The sequence below is a fragment of the Manis javanica genome, chromosome 6 (assembly GCF_040802235.1).
Source record: "Manis javanica isolate MJ-LG chromosome 6, MJ_LKY, whole genome shotgun sequence".
Classification (NCBI taxonomy): domain Eukaryota; kingdom Metazoa; phylum Chordata; class Mammalia; order Pholidota; family Manidae; genus Manis; species Manis javanica.
Genome location: NC_133161.1, coordinates 85,756,995 through 85,781,058, shown reverse-complemented (window position 1 = coordinate 85,781,058; position 24,064 = coordinate 85,756,995). Strand labels below are relative to the sequence as shown.

Below are 24,064 nucleotides of genomic sequence, written 5' to 3'. Positions count from 1 at the left end.
CTTGTAATGTCCCAAACTTTGGGATTTACAGGGTGCATGAGGGCGGAACCGAAGCTTTCATTGGCTAGAGGGGGGTCATCGGTTATGAGGGCCATCAGAAAGGGAGTACTGGGGGCTATGGGAGTGGATATAGTTATGGAAACGTGGAGGAGGGAAAGGATGTCTCGTCCTAGTAAAGGGATGGGACACTGGGGCATAACCAGGAAGGAGTGGGAGAAAGGTATGGGATTGTCTAGGATTGTGCATAAAAGGGGGGGGGGTTTAATGGGAAAATCTGTTTACCTCCTACCCCGACTATAGGAGTAATGGCTGGCGTGGTAGGGCCCTGGTATTCTCGCTAGACTGAGAAGGTGGCTCCTTTATCTAGGAGGAAGGAGATGGGGTGACCGTCTACTGTTAAAGTAACCCTGGGCTCCTGTTTGGTGATGGAAATGGTCGGGCAAGAAGCTCCCGGGCCCCGTCAATCTTCTTCTGCCAGCCCCACTACGGCGGGCTTAGGATGGGGTTTGTTCGTTCAGCCTCCCCTTCGGGTGGTTGGGCAATCAGACCCCCAGTGGCCCTTTTTGTGGCATCTGGGGCATGGGGTGGTAGGAGATCTGGGGGAGGGGCACACCCTTGACAAATGTCCCTCTTTTCCGCACTTGAAACAACCTCCTGGGTTGGGGCTTGTTTGTAGAGGGGCGCCCAGGTTGTGGTTTTATCAGCTGGGCCAACATCTGGAAATTGGCCTGATCAGCCTTTTATTTACGGCATTCTTTCTCCTCCTCCCGGTTATGGAAGACTTTAAAGGCCACTGTTAGGATCTCAGTCCGTGGGGTAGCGGGGCTCTGTTTTAACTTTTTGAGTTTAGCTTTAATGTCGGGGTAGCTTTGAGCTAGGAAGTATGTCATAAGGACATGTCTTCCTTCAGGTGTTTCTGGGTCCAGGCTGGTATACTGTAATAGCCCTTGAGTGAGTCTGTCTAAGAACTTGGAGGGGGTTTCGTCTCTCTTTTGAATTATGTCTTGGAGCTTTTGAAAAGTGACTACTTTACGAGCTGCCTTTTTCAGACCTATTAAGCAGGAGGCAAAAACATCTCGAGAGCGGAGACCCACGGCGGTGTTATAATCTCAGTGTGGGTCTTGTTCGGGGACAGCAGTGGGGCCAGGGGGATAGGTGGGGTCAGTCCTGTGGGTTTCGGTAGCGTGCATTTGGGCAAAGTCCCAAACTCGTCTACGCTCTTCAGGGAGGAGAGTATTGGCCAGGAGCATGAAAATGTCATGATGCGTGAGGCTGTAAGACTGGAGGGTCCATTGAAACTCCCTGATGTATGTCGTGGGATCAGTGGAAAAGGAACCTAGGCGTTTCTCTAGTTGGGCTAAATCTCCTAAGGAGAAAGGGACGTGAACGCGCACGATGCCTTCGAATCCTGCTACTTCCTGGAGGGGGGCGATAATTTTGGGAGGCTCTCGGGACTGAGTCTGAGGGGGACTGAAGGGTTCTGGCTCAGTCTGTGGGGGAGTGACGCAGTCTAGCCGTGCCTAGTCGAACAGGTCCTGAAATGCGGAAGGGGGGTAAAGAAAATAAAGAAAGATAGAATCAGACCCACGTGTTGCCAGCTAGCAGCCCAGCTACTTGCCTCTGCTACTCTAGTTGGGCTTGAACTCATGACTCTGACGTTAAGAGTCCCATGCTCTCCTAACTGAGCTACAGCAGGGCTCCAGTTAATTGCTTATGGAATGCGTAAACAGAATGTTCTTTGTTCTCCGTTCCTGCCACATCGGCAAGTGGGGGAAGGGCATAGCTAGAAGCAGGGGCGGTGTTTCTACACATCTTCAAGGTCTCCCTATTTTCCGAGTGAGGAGTCTTGGCTCATCTTCGAGGACAAGATGTGTTTTTGTGGACAGATAACTTTCAAGGACTGCACTGGTTGTTCTCTAGCTTGTGCTTTCCCATGCTGCGTTCAGACATGGGGGAAGGTGCTTTCCCATTCTCCCTACTAACATGTGAGAAGACAAAGGCGGTCCCTAACAGGGGAGAAACAGGGGATGAGGGCAACGACGGAGGAGGCCCCTGGGACCTAGTTAAAGGAGGGGGCTGAAAGGCTCAGGCTTAATCTGCAGGGAATGAAAGTGGAGGAGGTGAGATCGGGGAGGAGATGGTGGGGGAGGAAGGGAGAAGGGCTGTTGTAGGAGAAGAAGGGGAAGGGAGTGAGCAGGAGGCTTCTGCGGGGGCTGTGGCTTGCAGGCTAGGAGAACTTGGGAGGGGGTTGGGGGAGGAGGACTCGGAAATCTTTGATATATGGAATCTTCTTCCATTTTTTCAGGTGCTGGCAGTAGTTAAAAAGATCGAGTTATGTTAGGATCAAGAGTTCCCCCTGTGGGCCATTGGTTGTTATTGTCTAGGGGGTATGTCGGCCAATCTTGGGAGCAATATTTACGGAGAAGTTTTGGTTTTATATCAGGCATCAGGGAGAGGGTAGCCAGATGCTTAAGCAGGCATTCAAGAGGTGAACTTTCAGGGAGGGATGAGGAGGCTCCCATGGCTAAAGGACAGAGAAGGAGACAAACAGGGGAAGATGAATGGAGATCCTCGGAGTGGAAGCAGACTGCAAGGAGACAAAGGGCGTCCCCGATGATCCTTGGTGGTCTGCGGAAATTCGTATAGGAGTCGGAATTTCTTAGGAAGTGTGGGTCGTCACCCAGACTTCCCTGAGAAGGCAGTTTGCTGGAGTCACGAGGTACCTAGCGCTAGGAGTTTTCGGCAGACAGAACAGATTTCGGCGGACGGAGCAGAAGGAAGATGGGAGGGGGGGAAGGGAGCGTTCTCATCCGCAAAGGAGTCACCTCATTTATGGCTGTTGGGGGGGGTGGCTGAGAGTCTGCCGCAGCTGTGAAGGCCTGAGGCGGGGATTTATGGCTGTCAGAGGAGGGGCATGAGGATCCGCCGCAGCCGTGAAGGCCTGAGGCGGGGAGAGTTCCCTCCTCGTCCCGGAGCGTCAGGGCCTTGCTGGACGATCACGGTCAATGGCACTGCGATAGCTCGGAGAAGAGTGACCCACCCCGGAGAAATTTTGCTTAATAAGTTTCAGCACTGATGGAAGGGACGGTGAATGCATTTATGACTGTCGGAGGAGGGGCCTGAGGGTCCACCGTGGCCGTAAAAGCTTGAGGTGGGGATTTATGGCTGTTGGAGGAGGGGCCTGAGGGTCCGCCGCAGTTGTGAAGGCCTGAGGCAGGGAGAGTTCCCTGCTCATCCCTGAGCGTCAGGGCCTTGCTGGACGACCACGGTCAATGGCACTGCGATAGCTCGGGGAAGAGTGGCCCACTTGGGGGGGAAAACTTACCTAAATGCCAGAGAGGAGTGGTGAGTGTGATGAGCCAGTGCCGGAAAAAGAGGACGAGGGCAAGCTGCTGCTGGTGTTGGGGGGAAGACGGGGCCCAGTTGGGGTGTCCCGTCTCTCGGGTTTCGGCACCAATGAAAGGAAAGGAGCAACACACAGCAGCAATTCACCGGAGAGTTCCACTTTATTAGGGAAAGGTGCTGGGTTATATAGGAAGGGGCATGAATTGATTGAGGTGTCACTTCTACGGGGCTTGTGGCTGTTGGCCAGGTGCTGGGATTGGGAGGGGGCGAGAGGTGATTGGGCTACAGGTGGCGCCGGCGGGAACCGAGGACCCTGAAGAGAAGCCGGAAGTTTGCCACCTTACTGGTGGGGGCCCTTCAATCTGACTGTGTGGAGTGAGGGTGGGAAGACTGGGAAGTCCAACTGTTACTCATTTAAACTGTTAAACAATTTCCTTGTTTTAAGATACCTGTTTATAATGTGTGTATGTGTGTGTGTGTGTGTGTCTCTGTGTGTGAATCTGTATGAATCTGTGTATACAGATGTATACATATAAACATATGCAAGTATATGTGTATATATACATATATACAGAGATATACATTCACAACCATATATATGACAGATTAGGGATCCCTTTATAGATTTTCATTTATATATATTAACTTGCAATTTCTGTGTAACATATCACGAACATTTTCTCCATGCTGTTAACTATTATTCAACATGATTTTTAATGGCTTCATAAGTTTCCATTTATGAATGTACCCAAATTTATTTAACCAATCTCCATTATTGAACATTTCAATAATTTAGTTTTTCACTATTATAAATAATATGGGATGAAGATCTTGTATATTTGTGCAAGCTTGGTTATTTCCTTTTTACTATATCCTAGCAGGGGAATTGTGAGATAAAAGGAATGATCAGTTTTAGTGCTTTTTCAACATAATGTTAAATTGCCTTCCTGTAAGACTATCAGTTTATACTCGTTACCATTATGTAGACATTCCTGTTTCACTCCATCTTTGCCAGTGCTGGTTATTCTAACTTTTAAGAAAAATGGTCAATTTGATAAGAGCAAATGGTTTTATGTTATTGTTTTAAATTATATTTATTTGAATGCTGGTAAGGTTGAACATCTTTTCATATTTATTTGACATTAACATTCTTTGAAATTTTCTTGTGTTATATCCTTTGCTCCTTTTCTGTGTTTTTTGTTTTCTTTTAAAATTTTTATTTTCTTATTCTTTCTGGGTATTAAATTGTAAGAGCTATTTATATTAAAAAGTTCTACATTTAAAAGAAATTAACCATTATCTTTTGGGGAAAATTATTTCTCTTTATTGAGATGCAAAAAAATTGTGGATCCCTAATGTTCCTAGAGGTGTAGATTCATTAAATGCTGGAACTTTCTGTCAAAAGTGATTAGGCCAGTTAGAAATGGAAAATAAATTTGAGGAACTCGTCCTGAAAGGTTTTAAGGATTAAAAATTCCCTTCCTTGCTGTGGCATGGCAGAGGAAAAGAAGGAAGGATTAACAAAGATTAACCCAGAGCACTTTATAGGAGAGAAGGTCGTTATGTACTGTAGCAGACAACACAGTAATTTCTCTCTTTATCACAGGACCTGTTCAATGCATTGATCAAGTAATTTATTGAGACAGATCTTTCTCTGCCCTCAAGGAACATTCAGTGGTAGGTACAGGAGCAGGGAAAATAAGGAAAAAGATCCTTTTGTCACTAACTGGAATAGTGTGAAATTTGCTATAATAGAGCTGGAGATAGCGAACTATTTTACTCTATTATACTCTAGAGTGCTCATGGACCTGGTCTTGTTTCTTTGCTGGCATAGAGTAAATGAGAATTTTTGGTGAATGCCAGAAGTTATGTAACTGTCACTTCTCTTACCTGTAGTAACCAATGACAGCTGAGAGAATAATGGAACTATATTCTACTGTTGTTTTTTAGCTTTAAAAAATTATATTTTTTTGTCTTTTTGAGGTCATCAATATGGGTATGATGAGAGTTAAAATTTTTGTTAAAATGAAAAAAGACTATATTTTATTTTTGAAAGGGAAGTATGTTGTACATCTTTGAAAATTAATAGTATGGTAAAAAATTAAGTGGCAGTGTCTTGTTATCTGGAAATCTATTAATTTTGAAGTTTTCAGGTAAATGGGTTGTTAATATATTTAACAAATCTCTTAGATACTCTCACAGTGCTTTTTATGTTCTACTCTCTTATTGGAGTTATTCACCTAATATTTGTATATCTTTGTGTATGTGTCTATTTTCACCCTCACGTTATTATAATGGCTTTAATAGTAGTGGAGACTAGTGAATTTTATAACCAGATGAAAAAAAATGATTTTGATTTAAGAACTGGTTTTCGAAAATGATACTTAGAATGAATTAACTGATATTGACTATAAGATACTTTGGTGTAGCACTATTATTCATTTTTATCTTTTGCAAACAATGCTCAATAGAAATGTATCGTGAATGAAATACAGGTTACGTTGCTGCATATGTGGCATGAAGTCATAAATTGACCATATGTTTGAAAATCCTTTATGTTTTGTTTGACAGTATTTTAATCAGCTTTCTCTTTTATATTAACTTTAACATGTAAGGTATATCTTTAGCCCGTGTGTGTGTGTGTGTACACATATTTATAATTTATAGTCTGTTCTGGGTTGATAATGACTTAGTCATTTATTCCTTTTCCTTTCCCCCATTCTCATACACCTTTTGCCTCTTTAGGTTCAACCTGTATCATGGGTCTTTTTGCATCTGTTTTCTCTGTCTCCTACCACCCTTTTTGTTTTTAAATAAAACTTATGGTACTTAAATTGGACTTTTCAGAACAGATAATTTCTTATTCTATGGTAGAATAATTCTTACTTTTTATTCTAAGAATTGTAGTGGGAAGGTGAGTTAGAAATCCATTCCAAGCCTTAGATTAGGCCATAGAGGATAAATCTCTAAATTCTTGGACATGAAAAGAAATGAGTAAAATTAAGGATGACAACTTTTAAAAGAACAGTAAATTACAGTAAACATGATGGCTGGGAACTGTTTTTCTTATGAGAAGATCTAGAACTGGCTTTTATAAATACAAATGCATTACAGTTGGGTAGCAGGAGAGTTGGGATTTTAAAGACACTGGTCTAAATTGTTAAAAAATGTTTCTTATGACTCCATATTATGGATAGATACATAGACGTAGATAATAATAGTCTACATTCATAAGACTTATAAGTTTATAAAATGTTTGTGTATATATTTCCTATTTAATCTTTATATAAACTCCATTTTACAGCTGAAACTGGAGATCTGAAAGTTAGTTGTTAAGGTTGCAGAGCCTAACCTTAGGTCTTCTGAGTTTATAGGCTTCCCACTTTTTCATAGCTGTAACATTTCTACCTGTAACATGTGAAGATGTAACATAAAATCTATATGTTATCTGTAATATGATTACAGAAGATTTAATGGAGGCATTCAAAGTTGGATTTGAAAAGGATATGTTTTGGCAAGAAACAAAAATTCCAGGGAGGGTGAAAGTAAAGGGTAGATTGAAAGACCAAGACAAGTATATAGGCTGAGGCTGCAGTGGTTCTACAAAAATGCTTTTTACTACATATATGTAGGATGATCTGTGTTTGCTTCCTTTGCTTAGATGGCTTTGGGTGTAAGGTAGGAGGTGACTGCAGCTGTGTGTGACTGTCGTTCCTCTTGGCCATGCAGTTGTTTTTGTTTCTATAGATATTTTTTGTATAATGACTTGACACCTTCAACTTATTTTTACTTGAACTATTTGTATTTAATATCATACTTGAAAGCATATTCCAAGCCCCTTTTTCTTGTGTTACAAAACTAATAAGCTCCTACTGCAGAAACTTAGAAATTTTTTGCTACTTAAAAATAAAGGCTTTTAATAATTCACACTGTTGTCTTTTAGTCTGCTTTCTCAATGTGAATATATTAATTAAAAATTTTTAATAGGATGTGTAGAGGGAGAAAGTACATATGAGAAATCTCTGTACATTCAGTTTTGTTGTGAATCTAAAACTAAAAAATAAAGTCTTCAGTACATAAATATATTTATAAAGTCTATAAAAATGGTTTATACCATATTACAGTTTTGTTTATAAGCTAGCTAAATTTTACTTGGAAAAATATTTATATTTAGTGACTTGGAAGATTTATAGTATATCACATTTTTTATACATGCCATTAAAATTCTACAGTTATTTTAATCTTTCTGGTTAGAAATCAGGGTTGTGCCTCATTGCAGTAAAGACTGGAAGGGCACACAGGAGTTACGAGATGCTGTTAATTTTTGTGAAAATTGAGCTGTATACTTGATTTTTCTGTATAAATATTAAGCTTTAGTAAACTTCAAAAGTTTAGTAGTTATTGAAATAACACTTATAAGATAATAAGATTTTAATAGGGATAATTGTAAAAAATGAAGAGAGATGACTTTTCTTCAGTTGTGATTTTAAGTGATACATAAATAGTTCATTGAAAAATATGTGGTTACTTAGGAAATATTAACTTATATATGATCTAAACTATAGCTATTTGGAGTAACATTTTATGGCTAGATGACAGCCTGTGAAGGATTTCAAGGACTTCAAACATCAAAATGTAGGAGTAGAGGAGCCAAGATGGCAGCATGAGTAAGGCAGTGGAAATCTCCTCCCAAAGCCACATATATTTTTGAAAATACAACAAATACAACTATTCCTAAAATAGACACTAGAAGATACAGTATAACAGCCAGACTACATCTACACCTCTGAGAACCCAGCACCTCATGAAGGGTGTAAGATACAAGCCGCAGCCCAGTGGGACCTGAGCGCACCCCCCACCCCAGCCCACCAGTGGGAGGAGAGGAGTTGGAGCGGGGAGGGAGAGGGAGCCCAGGACTGCTAAATACCCAGGCTTAGCCATCTGCACTAGGAGTGCAGACGCACAATGCGTGCTGTGCTGGATAGTAGGGAAATGGAACTGTAAAACCTGGGAGTGGGCTCCCACAGCCGGCGCCCCTGGGACAAAAGAAAAGCGAGTGCTTTCTGAAAGTTTTAAAGGGACAGGAGCCTCATAGCTGGACAGAAGCATCCCAGCACACTCAGCCCAGCAACTGGGAATCCCGGGGACCTCTGGGCACCCTAACCTCCTAGGCGGCAGCGCAGCTCTGAGGCTCCCCATGGCAGTAAACAGCCTCCTGCCTGTTCCCCCTCTGGTGCTGCCCTGCCATAGTGGAGCAGCAACCTGAGACCGGCCATGCCCACAGCAGCCTCCCGTGTAGCTGCCCAGGCCAGACTAAGAGGCCCCATCGGAGCACAGCTGCCCAGCACAAGCTGCTAGGGGGTCACCATTCTCGCAGGAGAGGAAGTCAATGAGCAAGCAGGAAGGGACATTGTTTTCCCACCTAACACAGGTGCCAACTCCCCACAACTACCTCTATCACCATGAAAAGGCAGAAGAATTTGATACAGACCAGAATCACACAGACATCCACAGAGAAGGAACCTGGGGACATAGATTTAACCAATCTTCCTGAAAAAGAATTCAAAATAAATGTCATAACCATGCTGATGGAGCTGCAGAGAAAAATGCAACAGCTAATGGATAAAGTTGGGAGGGAGAATACAGAAATAAAACAATCTCTGGAAGGACTTAAAGCAGAATGGATGAGGTGCAAGAGGCCGTTAATGGAATAGAAATCAGAGAGCAAAAATGCAGAGAAGCTGACGCAGAGAGAGATAAAAGGATCTCCAGGAATGAAAGAATATTAAGAGAACTGTGTGACTAATCCAAACAGAAAAATATCTGCATTATAGGGGTACCAGAAGAAGAAGAGAGAGAAAAAGGGATAGAAAGTGTCTTTGAAGAAATAATGGCTGAAAACTTCCCCAAACTGGGGGAGGAAATAGTCGCTCAGACCACAGAAGCACACAGAACTCCCAACAGAAGGGACCCAAGGAGGACAACACCAAGACACATAATAATTAAAATGGCAAAGATCAAGGACAAGGACAGAGTATTAACGGAAGCCAAAGAGAGAAAAAAGGTCACCTACAAAGGAAAACCCATCAGGTTATCATCAGACTTCTCAACAGGAACCTTACAGGCCAGAAGAGAATGGCATGATATATTTAATGCAATGAAACAGAAGGGCCTTGAAGCAAGAATACTGTATGCGGCACGATTATCATTTAAATATGAAGGAGGGATTAAACAATTCCCAGACAAGCAAGTTGAGGGAATTTGTCTCCCACAGACCACCTCTACAGGGTATTTTAGAGGGACTGCTCTGGATGGAAGCACTCCTAAGGCTAAATAGATGTCACCAGAGAAAATAAAATCACAGCAAAGAAAGCAGACCAACCAAATACTAACTAAAGGCAAAAAAATAAAATCAACTACCCACAAAAGCAGTCAAAAGAAACACAAAAGGGCACAAAATAAAACACCTAATGTATAAAGAATGGAGGAGGAGGAGGAATAAGAAGGGAGAGAAATAAAGAATCATCAGACTGTTTATAATAGCTCAAAAAGTGAGTTAAGTTAGATGGTAAGATAATGAAGAAGCTAATCTTGAACCTTTGGTAACCACTAACCTATAGCCTGCAATGGCAGTAAGTACATATCTTTCAATAATCACCCTAAATGTAAATGGACTGAATGCACCACTCAAAAGACACAGAATAATAGAATGGATAAAAAAGCAAGACCCATCTATATGCTGCTTACAAGAGATACACCTCAAACCCAAAGACATGCACAGACTAAAAGTCAAGGTATGGGAAAAGATATTTCATGGAAACAACAGGGAGGAAAGAGCAGATGTTGAAGTACCAGTATCAGACAAAATAGACTTCAAAAACAAAGAAAGTAACAAGAGACAAAGAAGGACATTACATAATGATAAAGGGGTCAGTCCAACAAGAGGATATAACCATTACAAATATATATGTACCCAATACAGGAGCACCAATGTATGTGGAACAAATACTAACAGACTTAAAAGAGGAAATAGAATGCAATGCATTCATTTTAGGAGACTTCAACACACCACTCACTCCAAAGGACAGATCCACCAGACAGAAAATGAGTAAGGACACTGAGGCACTGAACAACACACTAGAACAGATGGACCTAATAGACATGTATAGAACTCTACATCCAAAAGCAACAGGATACACATTCTTCTCAAGTGCACATGGAACATTCTCCAGAATAGACCACATACTAGCTCACAAAAAGAGCCTCAGTAAATTCGAAAAGATTGAAATCCTACCAACTTTTCAGTCCACAAAGGCATTAAACTACAAATAAATTGTACAAAGAAAGCAAAAAGGCTCACAGACACATGGAGGCTTAACAACACGCTCCTAAATAATCAACGGACCAATGACCAAATTAAAATGGGGATCCAGCAATATACGGAAACAAATGACAACAACAACACAAAGCCCTAACTTCTGTGGGACTCAGCGAAAGCAGTTCTAAGAGGAAAGTATATAGCAATCCAGGCATATTTAAAGAATGAAGAACAATCCCAAATGAATAGTCTAATGTCACAATTATCGAAATTGGTAAAAGAGGAACAAATGAGGCCCAATGTCAGCAGGAGGAGGTATATAATAAAGATTAGACAAGAAATAAATAAAATTGAGAAGAATAAAACAATAGAAAAAAATCAGTGAAACCAAGAACTGGTTCTTTGAGAAAATAAACAAAATAGATGAGCCTCTAGCCAGACTTACTAAGAGAAAAAGAGAGTCAACACACATCAACAGAATCAGAAATGAGAAAGGAAAAATCATGATGGACCCCACAGAAATACATCAACGGAGAATATTATGAAAACCCATATGCTAACATACTGGAAAACCTAGAAGAAACGAACAACTTCCTAGAAAAATACAACCTGCCAAGACTGACCAAGGAAGAAATAGAAAATCTAAACAGACAATTACCAGCAATGAAATTGAAGTGGCAATCAAAAAACTACCCAAGAGCAGAACCCCTGGGCCAGATGGATTTACTGTGGAATTTTATTAAACATACAGAGAGTACATAATACCCATTCTCCTTAAAGTTTTCCAAAAAATAGAAGAGAAGGGAATACTTTCAAACTCACTCTATGAAGCCAGTATCACTCTAATACCAAAAACAGACAAAGATCCCACCAAAAAAGAATATTACAGACCAATATCCTTGATGAACATAGATACAAAAATACTGAACAAAATATTAGGAACCCGAATTCAAAAATACATGAAGAGGATCATACACCATGATCTAGTGGGTTTCATCTCAGGGATGCAAGGATGGTACAACATTCGAAAATCCATCAACATCATCCACCACATAAACAAAAAGGAGAAAAACTACATGATCATCTCCATAGACGCAGAAAAAGCATTCAACAAAATTTAACATCCATTCATGATAAAAACTCTCAACAAAATGGGTATAGAGTGCAAGTACCTCAACATAATAAAGGCCATATATGATAAACCCACAGCCTACATCATACTTAATAGTGAGAAGCTGAAAGCTTTTCCTCTAAGATCGGGAACAAGACACAGATGCCCACTGTCCCCACTGTTATTCAACATAGTACTGGAGGTCCTACCCATGGCAATCAGACAAAACAAAGAAATACACGGCATCCAGATTGGTAAAGAAGAAGTCAAACTGTCACTATTTGCAGATGACATGATATTGTACATAAGAAAACCCTAAAGACTCCACTCCAAACCTACTAGATCTAATATTGGAATTCAGCAAAGTTGCAGGATACAAAATTAATACACAGAAATCTGTGACTTTCCTATAGACTAACAATGAACTAACAGTAAGAGAAATCATGAAAACAATTCCATTCACAATAACATAAAAAAAAATCAAATACCTAGGAATAAACCTAACCAAGGAAGTGAAAGACCAATGCCCTGAAAACTACAAGACACTCTTAAGAGAAATTAAAGAGAGCACTAACAAATGGAAACTCATCCCATGCTCTTGGCTAGGAAGAATTAATATGGTCAAAATGGCCATCTTGCCGAAAGCAATCTAAAGATTCAATGCAGTCCCTATCAAATTACCAATAGCATTCTTCAATGATCTAGAACAAATAGTTTAAAAATTCATATGGAACCACCAAAGACCCTGAGTAGCCAAAGCAATCCTGAGAAGTAAGAACAAAGTGGGAGGGATCTCGCTCCCCAACTTCAAGCTCTAGTACAAAGTCACAGTAATGAAGACAATTTGGTACTGGCACAAGAATGGACCCACAGACCAGTGGAACAGTATAGAGAGTCCAGATATTAACCCAAACATGTATGGTCAATTAATATATGATGAAGGAGCCATGGACATACAATGGGGAAATGACAGCCTCTTCAACAACTGGTGTTTTCAAAACTGGACAGCTACATGTAAGAGAATGAAACTGGATCATTGTCTAACCCCATATACAAAAGTAAATTCAAAATGGATCAAAGACCTGAATGTAAGTCATGAAACCATAAAACTCTTAGAAAAAAACATAGGCAAGAATCTCTTGGACATAAACATGAGCAACCTCTTCATGAACATATCTCCCCAGGCAAGGGAAACAAAAGCAAAAATGAACAAGTGGGACTATATCAAGCTGAAAAGCTTCTGTACAGCAAAGGATACTATCAATAGAACAAAAAGGTATCTACAGTATGGGAGAATATATTCATAAATGACAGATCCAGTAAAGGGTTGACATCCAAAATATATAAAGAGCTCATGCACCTCAACAAACAAACAAGCAAATAATCCAATTAAGAAATGGGCAGAGGAGCTGAACAGACAGTTCTCCAAGGAAGAAATTCAAATGACCAACAGACACATGAAAAGATACTCCACATCACTAGTCATCAGAGAAATGCAAATTAAAACCACAAGGAGATATCACCTCACACCAGTTAGGATTGCCACCATCCAAAAGACAAACAGCAACAAATGTTGGCGAGGTTGTGGAGAAAGGGGAACCCTCCTACACTGCTGGTGGGAATGTAAACTAGTTCAACCATTGTGGAAAGCAGTATGGAGTTTCCTGAAAAAGTTCAAAATAGAAATACCATTTGACCCAGGAATCCTACTTCTAGGAATATACCCTAAGAATACAGCAGCCCCGTTTGAAAAAGACAGATGCACACCTGTGTTTATCACAGCACGATTTACAATAGCCAAGAAATGGAAGCAACCGAAGTGTCCATCAGTAGATGAGTGGATAAAGAAGGTGTGGTACATATACACAATGGAATATTATTCAGCCATAAGAAGAAAACAAATCCTGCCATTTGCAACCACGTGGATGGAGTGACAGGGTATTATGCTCAGTGAAATAAGCCAGGCGGAGAAAGACAAGTACCAAATGATTTCACTCATATGTGGAGTATAAGAACAAAGAAAAAACTGAAGGAACAAAACAGCAGTATAATCATAGAACCCAAGAATGGACTAACAGTTACCAAAGGGTAAGGGACTGGGAAAGATGGGTAGGAAGGGAAGGAAAAGGTGGGGGGGAAAAGTAAGGGGGCATTACCAGTAGCTTGTATAATGTGTGGGGAGGCACGGCGAGGACTCTGCAACTCAGAGAAGACAAGTAGTAAATCTACAGCATCTTACTACGCTGATGGACAGTGACCGTAATGGGGTTTGTGGGGCGGACTTGGTGAAGGGGGGAATCTAGTAAACATAATGTTCCTCAGGTATTTGTAGATTAATGGTACCAAAAAAAAATATGTAAGAGTAGCAAATTAAAGTTTGCCATACCTTCAGCTGTCCTCTCTTCTGCTTTGAGTGTTGTTATTTTTAAATAAGCACTTTATCAGTTTGATAGGGGGAAAATACCTTATTTGGATTTACATTTTTATTTTTAATGAGTGTAAGTTTTAAATGTTATATTAAGTACATCAATTTTGTTTTTTGAGAGTTTTCTGTTCATGTAGTCTAGACCTGAATTGTTCAGTATGGTAGCTACTAGTTTCCTGTGGCTGTTGAACACTTACACTGAAACTACTTTGAATTGACATATACCGTAAGTTTAAAATATACACTGTTTTGAACTCTTATTAAGAAAAAAAAATTAAATATCTCAATAATTTTTTAGTATTGGTTATGTTTTGAAATGGTGTTTTGGATATATTGGTTAAATGAAATATATTATTTAAACTAATTTTACCTGTTTCTTTTTGTTTAATGTGACTACTAGAAAGTTTACATTTACATATGTGGTAAGCATTATACTTCTTTCTGTTGGACAGTGCTGATTTACACAGTAATCTAATCATTAGGTGAGTAGGACTTGAATTAGGGTAGTATTTATAGAATAGAGGAGGGATTTTAAGAAATTATGCAGTATGCATATATATATATATATATATATATATATATATGTAATCTCTTACATTAAAGGATATTTTACAGCTTTTGTGTGGTTTCATCATGGCTTTGTCTTCAGTAGTAAGCCTTTTTAGTGCAAGGACAACATCACTACTTTGAAATTCCCTGCATCTTGTCTTTTGGGTATATAGGAGCTTTATTGAAGAAACAGAAATTAATAGGACATCAAACCATTTTATAAACTCAAAGTTTGTATTATTTTAATGCAGATTTAGTGATTCCTAGAGTTCTTACACCCTTTATTTTAATACTATAATATCACCAGCTAGGCAGATCACTTGTATGCTTTTTAAAAGGTACAAGAGAAAGGGAAAACTAACATCTACTCTTACATATACCATGCTCTGGGGTGATCATTTTTATATCTTTCTTCATTTAGTCCTCATAGTAACCTAGGAGAAAAAAATCAGCCACCACTTTACAGATTAGGAAACGAAGAGTGAATAATTTTTCCAAAGTTATGTTACCAATTCAGGTATGTTCAACCTCAAAGCCAGCACTTTTTCCACTGTAGTATACTATCTCAATTTAAAGTTAGTGGACAATTTTAAGTGATTTTAAGTTAGTCTGATATTGTAGTTGACACGAAGTAAGCAAAGAATACTTTTAGATGAAATGTATAATAATAAATGCTTATAGTTTCTGATATGTGTATTATGTATATTATGTATTCCATGTTCAGCATATGAAAGGACATTTAGAAATACTTCCCAAAATGTAAGAGGAGTTAATAAAAAGGTTTGTTTTTCAACTTATCTTCTTGGTGTTTCGTGATTCTAGAAATCACACTATAGTTCATGGATAGAAATTAAATTGTATATAGTTTTAATGTTTCCTTAATTTTGTTTTTCAGATAAAATCAAAGACAAAATTAAAGAGAGAGATAAAGAAAAAGAGAGAGAGAAAAAGAAGCATAATGTAATGAGTGAGATTAAGAAAGAAAATGGAGAAGTAAAGATTTTGCTGAAAAGTAAGTGTATATTCAGTGATTTTAGTTTTACTGTATAATGCTGTTCAGTATACTTATTGGCTTAGTGATTAAAATAAGTTACTTGGTGTTGCATTTTGCTGAGAATAAACATTGTCAGAATAAAAAAGTAAATATAGTGGAGAGTTCTAGTAGTATAGTAACGTGTCTTTAGTATAATTTTTAGTGAGTTATTAAAAAGTAGTAAAGGTTAACCTTCATTAAAGTGTCAGGTTCCTTAAACTGTTTTAAAATAGATTATCTAATTCTGTGTTTGCATTCCTAGTCTTTATTTGTATTTAGGTAATCTAAAAAGGCTTATGTGATTTTTAGCATGATAGGGATGGTGGAGGACATGATGGTAGAAATACTTCACAGTAATCACCACATCACAGTCTGGGATTTAGAGGAGATTTTTACTGTGAGCTAACTTAGAAGGTATACCATTTTACTGTATATTTCTTTCATGCTAAAGAATATCCCCTTTTTATCTCCTGTTTTTTTTCCCTCTATTGTTAGAAGTATTTTCAGAAGCTGTTTGTACATGGAGGTGGATGGTTGAGCAATAAATAATAGAGATCCTATTGGTAAATATGAACTTAAAGAGAGAATTTGTGGTACAACAGAAGTTAAGGACAGTCTTAAATTCAGATAGCAAGGTAAAAAGACTCAGTGGCATTTGGTTGCTAGACAGCTAGCAAATTCATTAGCTATCCTGTCAAGTTGATAATTTGTGGATCAGAAGATCTAGATCTTGATTAATTTCATGTTGAATTTATGTGTTGAGAAGACTTTCTATCTGCATAAGGGAGAAAAGTATATAGCATTGCATGTACAGTGAAATGACTGGTTAATTAGTATTACTTAAGGTAATCAGTATTAGATTCTATCATTTCATTCTTTGTCATGTTTCCAAATGTTCTGTGGTAGCACTTTATTTAATTTCAAGCTCTATTTTCTTCTTGTCAAAACTTTATTTCCTATAAAATTCTTTGAACTTTGAATAAACATGTTAGAGCTTAAATTGATGCCTATTTAGTTCATGTTCATGGTCTTTCTGTTTTTTTGTTTTGTTTTGTTTTGTTTTTGGCCAGTGTTTTATCTGTGTTGTCTAGATTGTAAACCTTTGAGCAGGATTCAAATCTAACCATACGAATGCTCTACTGCAACTAATGATTGATGCTTGTTATGTTAACTTTACCCTACTGGTTTAGTCAAATTGTCATTTTTTATGGGTTAGTCAGATAGTCATTTTCTTACCCTTTGAAGTGTACAGTGATGTAAATTTCTGTCACTCAGTTGAATGTTAGATTCCAAACTTACCATTAATGTGAAATAATGTGACTCTACAGATGACATATGGAAATAAAATTTACAATAGCCTAAGAAATGGAGATTTTCTAGTAATATGCAATTATAACCTTGACTCTGAAGAAGAAAAATTTAGGAGATATTTTGTACTGTGTTAACCCAAAACCTAGTGATGATAAAAAGGAAAAAATGGATAGATTTGGAAATGAATTGGTGGCCTCTGGGATGACCATGGTAAAATGTATTTACTGTGAAATGGAGGCAAATAATAATTTAATTACTGCCTTCCAGGGTTGTGAAGATAAATGAGGTAAAGTGTAGGAGAAGTACCTGTACCTACAGTGTCTGGCCCATAGATATTAAATAAGGGGGTATTGTAAACTTGTGTAAGAGATTAATTCCTACGATATAAAAACAAAACTATCTCCTGTCCTCAATGAGTAGTAAATAGATAATTAAGTGAATAATAAAAACATGATTTATTTGGGAAATAGTGCCTGTCCCATTGTAAGCACTGAGTAACTGTTACTGTTATTGTCCAGCAAAAAAGTTTGCTCTGCTCTTGATCAGGGAAAGACATCCTTTGTTATTGTTGCCCTGGAGCAGGAACCAGAATCAATTTGGTGGGGGGCAGTATACTGTTATTTGCTAATGTGTGCCCCCTTTTATGGCCTTCAAGTTTTATTCTTTCCTTAAAATTTTCTTCTGATAATGTTGAAGTTCATTTAGCTTCACAGGCCATTGATTGATTGATGATGGCTCTTGAACATCTAAAAATAGATGCAAATTCTTACTCCACACCAATCACTTTTCCTCTAGGTTTTCATTAAACACTACATCAAATTGAATATGATTAGAGAGAGATACACAATTATATACATGCTAAAAAAGTTCTTATTAATGCAGAAATCTTGTAAATGTTTTTCACTGATAAGCTAATTTGCTTTATTTGAAATTAAAAAGGAAAAAATCTGAACTTCTTTAACTTGTTATTTTATATCTGATGTCTACCAACTACTTTTTCTGAACAAACTTATATGTTCCAGCAATTTTTATGTTTATTGATGAGTTGTAAGAACATAGATTTTATGATCGTAGTATTTCTGAGAGTAAAATTTATCATTAGAGCTTATCAAAGAAACTTGGTGGTGAGCAGGTAGAATGGGGCTTAATGTCCAAGAACCAAATCAGTGTCCAGGGTTATTGATAGTGTGCTAAAGGTCACAGGTAGATAATTCAGAGCAGAGTGTGTGAAAATACTGCACTGTGAAAGAAGCAAAGTTGTTCTCCAAATACCAAAGGTTGAAAATAGCTAAGCCAGTTACTTCTTTTTTTCTATATATGTTAATGGAGTTATTTATACATTAATTTCCATATTAGATATGAAATCAGATCCAATTTTTCTGGACAACTTCAATTTTTTCCTTTATTCACACAGAAGGTATGCTAAGGTTAGTGATGGAAATTAATGTGTACAACACAGCGATTCAACATTTACCCGTAGTATTAAATCCTCACCCCTACTAGTACAGTTACTATCTGTTAATGTACGAAGATGTTACAGAATCATTGCCTGTATTCTTACTGTTATACTACCTACCATTCCTATGACCAACTTATATTATGATTGAGAATTCTTTGGCCCTTTTATTCCCCTCACCAACCCCTCCCCCATGGTAACCACCAGTCACTTCTCAGTGTCTATGAATCTACTATTTTGTTCATTGTGTTTTGTTTTGTTTTTCCACAAATAAGTGAAGTCATATGGTATTTGTCATTCTCCACCTAGCTTATTTCACTTAGCATACTAACCTCTAGATCTACCCATGTTGTTGCAAATGGCAGGCTTCTTTTTTAATGGCTAAATAATATTCCATTTTGTATATATAGCACATCTTCAAAATTTGTGATTTTTTTTAAAGGTTGATTTTTTAAAAATAGCCATTAACAGCACATGCTGTTTTTGTATCTGTTTCTGTTAGTGGCTTTTTCTTTCTCCATGTGAGTGTCTCTTTCTCTTTGGCTGTATAAGTATATCTCTGTGTCTGATTTTCTCTCTGGCTGTCTTTGCATGTGTGTGTGTGTGTCAGGGGTCCCCTGTGTGTATATATGTCTGTGGATCTGTGGAGAGAGGACCTCCTATCAACCTTATACTTTTATATTTTTTGAGGGTCCAAATTACTTAGAACTGCAGTTCTGTTCTTTTTGCTGTGGGTGACTATAAGAATCCTTTAAAAAATGGACAGGTCTGATTTACTGGGCTTTGTTCAAAGAATGGTAGATTTAGAGTAATTACCTTTTCACGTAATGGTTTTAGTTCCTTAAAGTATTTAGAAGTTTCCTACATAGATGTACTGCATTTCATATGTCATGAGTGGGGGATTATGTAGAACTTAAAAAAATTTGTTTAGTGAATGCTAATGCCTTGGCTTGGTTTAAATATAAAGAATGGGTTTTACCTATGTCGCACTTTATGATTTGCTAGTAGGTCTCACAAGACTCAACATATAGTTGTACTCACAGCTATGATTTATGTGAAGGATACAAAGTAAAATCAGTAAAGAGAAAAATGCAAACTAATAAAACATTATTTAATGTTTAATTACATGGAGTGATACCTGGAGGAAACCAGGCACAAGCATCCATGAGTCCCTAGTAGAGAGTCACACAGGATGCGCTTAGTTCTTCCAGCAGTGACTTGTGACAATACATGTGAAATGTCTCCCAGGGAAGCTTCAGAGACTCATTGCTTAGGGTTTCTATGGGGGTTGGTAACATAGGCACCTTCTGTCTAGCATGTATCAAAATTCCAGATTCCCAGAAGGAAATCAGGTGTACACTATAAACCATATTGTTTGCATAAACAGTTTAGGCACAGTGAGCCACACTTACTAGAGAATGGTGGGAGCAAAAATGCAAGTTCTTAGACGCTAGCCAAGGGCTAACATTGCAATCAGCATCTCAAAGGAAAGCAGTTTTAGGCATGTTTATGTTAAAATGCACACTGTGCTTGCTCCAGTGTTTAATTAGAGTGCTTTGTCATGGAAATTTAATTCCTGAATATTCAGTATGAGAATCTCTTAACGAATTTCTTACTAGTTTGTATTTTTCAGTTTCTAGCTATTATACTACTACTACTTTCATCTATTGTCATGAGAAGGAAATAGACTGTTGCACTTCTTTTATTTCAAAGTAACATGTATTCTAATGACTGGATATTTTCTTAATTTTTTTAAAATGTCAGGCTTAAATGTAATAGGATAGTAAGCTTATATTTTCATTCAAATGAAATTCTGTTTATTTTGGCAAACCATTTAATTTGTGAAATTTTTAATGTGTTTTCAGTTTAGTTATTCATTACACATAGGCCCTTTAAAGTTCTGTTCTTTAACTCACTAGTGTCTTTCCTGGACTCATCAGGATTTTGCTAAAATTTATAGACCCTTTTATCATTCATTTTAAGACTGTTTTTTTTTCATTATTTCTTTTATTCTTAAGATATTAACCTGAATCTGATGTTTTGGTAATCCATACCTACGTAGCAAGTATGAATTTGTTGACATATTTCTTAACTACTTACATACAGACTTTTTAGAGAATTAATAACACTTTGCTTTTTATCATTTACCAATCTTTGTAATACCAACAGATACTTTATTTTGCTTTTCATGATATCAGTTTGGTCTTCATTGCATACTGATGAATTTCTAGAAGTGATACTTTATTAACATTTAACTTCCCTTTTCAAGAATTGCTATTAACTTGAGAGAATTTTTGTGGTGGTTGTTTCCAGGTTAGGATTTAGTGTTATTCATATGGTGGAAAACTTTGACTGAAAGGGAGACAAAAGAAAAAACCCTGTAAACCTGAGGTAGTCTGTTGGATAGAAAAATCTTTCATTCATAGATTCAGTAATGTTCATTTATAGCAATTTATGAGATGCCATGAGGAATACAGTGGTTGGGGGGAAAATATCATTTCACTCTGAATTCATATAGAAGTTGTTTCACTCATATGTCCTGAAGGACTAGGGAAAAAACAAACAAGTAAATCACACATATTTGTATATGTTGCTTATATTATAATTTTATATGAATTGATGTGATTTCAGTTCCAACTAGAGAGATGAGGGAAAGCAAAATGAAGGAAATGACATAGAACTGTCTTTAAAAGATGGCTAAGAGTCAACCACAGTCAATTTCAGCTGAAAACACAACAACTGAACTTATTGATAGACTGGATTTGAGAGTAGGAAATAAAGTTGAAGTGGAAGCTTTGTGTGATTGGGAACCAAGTTTAAAAAAAGAAAAATTCAGAGCAGCACTTGATATGTTATGTTTTTGGTATTGGAGTTATATCCTAAAAAAAGTTTGAGCAAGCAGAGGGCCTGTAAAACAGAAAATAAGAGAGTTGTGATAATGATAACTAAGTTCATGGTTTATCAGTGTTTTGGAGGAAACCCAGTTGTGTTTTTTTTGGTATCATTAATCTACAATTACATGAGGAACATTATGATTACTAGACTCCCCCTTTCACAAGTCCCTCCCACATACCCCATAAATCAATGTCCATCAGCGTAGTGAGATGCTGTAAAATCACTACTTGTCTTCACTGTGTTGCATAGCCCTCCCCGTGCCCTCCCCACAGTATACATGCTAATCGTAAGGCCCCCCTTCTCCCTCCTTCCCACTCATCCTCCCCAGTCCCTTTCCCTTTGGTAACTGTTGGTCCATTCTTGGGTTCTGTGATTCTGCTGCTGTTTTGTTCCTTCAGTTTTTCTTTGTTCTTATACTCCACATATGAGTGAAATCATTTGGTACTTGTCTTTCTCCGCCTGGCTTATTTCACTGAGCATAATACCCTGTCACTCCATCCACGTGGTTGCAAATGGCAGGATTTGTTTTCTTCTTATGGCTGAATAATATTCCATTGTGTATATGTACCACACCTTCTTTATCCACTCATCTACTGATGGACACTTCGGTTGCTTCCATTTCTTGGCTATTGTAAATCGTGCTGTGATAAACACAGGTGTGCATCTGTCTTTTTCAAACGGGGCTGCTGTATTCTTAGGGTATATTCCTAGAAGTAGGATTCCTGGGTCAAATGGTATTTCTATTTTGAACTTTTTCAGGAAACTCCATACTGCTTTCCACAATGGTTGAACTAGTTTACATTCCCACCAGCAGTGTAGGAGGGTTCCCCTTTCTCCACAACCTCGCCAACATTTGTTGCTGTTTGTCTTTTGGATGGTGGCAATCCTAACTGGTGTGAGGTGATATCTCCTTGTGGTTTTAATTTGCATTTCTCTGATGACTAGTGATGTGGAGTATCTTTTCATGTGTCTGTTGGTCATTTGAATTTCTTCCTTGGAGAACTGTCTGTTCAGCTCCTCTGCCCATTTCTTAATTGGATTATTTGCTTGTTTGTTTGTTGAGGTGCATGAGCTCTTTATATATTTTGGATGTCAACCCTTTACTGGATCTGTCATTTATGAATATATTCTCCCATACTGTAGATACCTTTTTGTTCTATTGATAGTATCCTTTGCTGTACAGAAGCTTTTCAGCTTGATATAGTCCCACTTGTTCATTTTTGCTTTTGTTTCCCTTGCCTGGGGAGATATGTTCATGAAGAGGTTGCTCATGTTTATGTCCAAGAGATTCTTGCCTATGTTTTTTTCTAAGAGTTTTATGGTTTCATGACTTACATTCAGGTCTTTGATCCATTTTGAATTTACTTTTGTATATGGGGTTAGACAATGATCCAGTTTCATTCTCTTACATGTAGCTGTCCAGTTTTGAAAACACCAGTTGTTGAAGAGGCTGTCATTTCCCCATTGTATGTCCATGGCTCCTTCATCATATATTAATTGACCATACATGTTTGGGTTAATATCTGGACTCTCTATACTGTTCCACTGGTCTGTGGGTCCATTCTTGTGCCAGTACCAAATTGTCTTCATTACTGTGACTTTGTACTAGAGCTTGAAGTTGGGGAGCGAGATCCCTCCCACTTTGTTCTTACTTCTCAGGATTGCTTTGGCTACTCAGGGTCTTTGGTGGTTCCATATGATTTTTTAAACTATTTGTTCCAGTTCGTTGAAGAATGTTGTTGGTAATTTGATAAGGAAACCCAGTTTTTATAAAGAGACTGAAAAGATTTTAAAATAATGAAAAAAAAAAGGGAAAGAAATTGTTCAAAAGTGAGTACTAGGCAGGGCAAGGGAGAGGAAATGCCTTTGCCAGAAGTAGAAGAAGGCAGGACTGGGTATGTTTTAAAAGAAATTCTAAGTGGTGCAGATTGACTAGAGTGTAAGGTACTTGAGATGGCATTGTCTTTGGATTTCAGACTGAAGGGGTTATGTTTTATCTGGTAGGTATTGAGAACCCTTGAAAGCAGTTGAGTCAAAGGATGAATATGATTGAAACCACATATAAAACTTAAAGATTAATATAGCTCTAGCATTCAGGATGAGAATCATGAGGCTGTTAGACCAAAAATAAAGACAGTAGTATCTAGGAAGTCAAAAAATAATCAAGGATGAACTGTCAAAGCTGAGAGAAATCTGAATGATTTGAGAGAACATTACTGGACTTAATATTTGAACATTCTGGGAAAGTAACTGAGTAGACTGGAAGCAGAATTTAAGGGATAAGAATGGTAAGGTAATTAAGTGAAGGCATTAGATGTAGATGGTTCTTTACAAGAGAGTCAAAAGAAGAGGAGAGAGAATTATTAAGCAGTGTTTTTTGGAGTTGGTGAGAGAGTTTTATTGTTGGAAAGTGGTCAGGATATCTCACTCATGGAAGACAGAAAGGATTAAAAGAGATGTGAAGATATAAAATTTTAGGTAAAGAAGCAGATTGGGAAGATTTAATCGTGACAGATTATTGATAAAACTGAAATAACAGGTAGAAACAGTGAATGCCTTCCTTTCTCATCTGTTAGCTTAATGACTTTTTCATATTACCTTAGTGAAATATTTTCTTGTCA

The 24,064-nt window shown here is 37.9% G+C and overlaps 1 protein-coding gene across 4 annotated transcripts in view; it reads left to right on the top strand.

Annotated features, from left to right (window-relative positions):
- The window catches only part of RSBN1L (round spermatid basic protein 1 like), a 191,746-nt gene that overhangs the window by 88,512 nt on the left and 79,170 nt on the right, over positions 1–24,064 (top strand). For all 4 annotated transcript variants that reach the window (XM_073238945.1, XM_073238944.1, XM_073238943.1 and 1 more), the window contains one exon: positions 15,644–15,760. In XM_073238945.1, the coding sequence (XP_073095046.1) occupies positions 15,644–15,760 (117 nt within the window). The remainder of the gene's footprint in view (positions 1–15,643; positions 15,761–24,064) is intronic.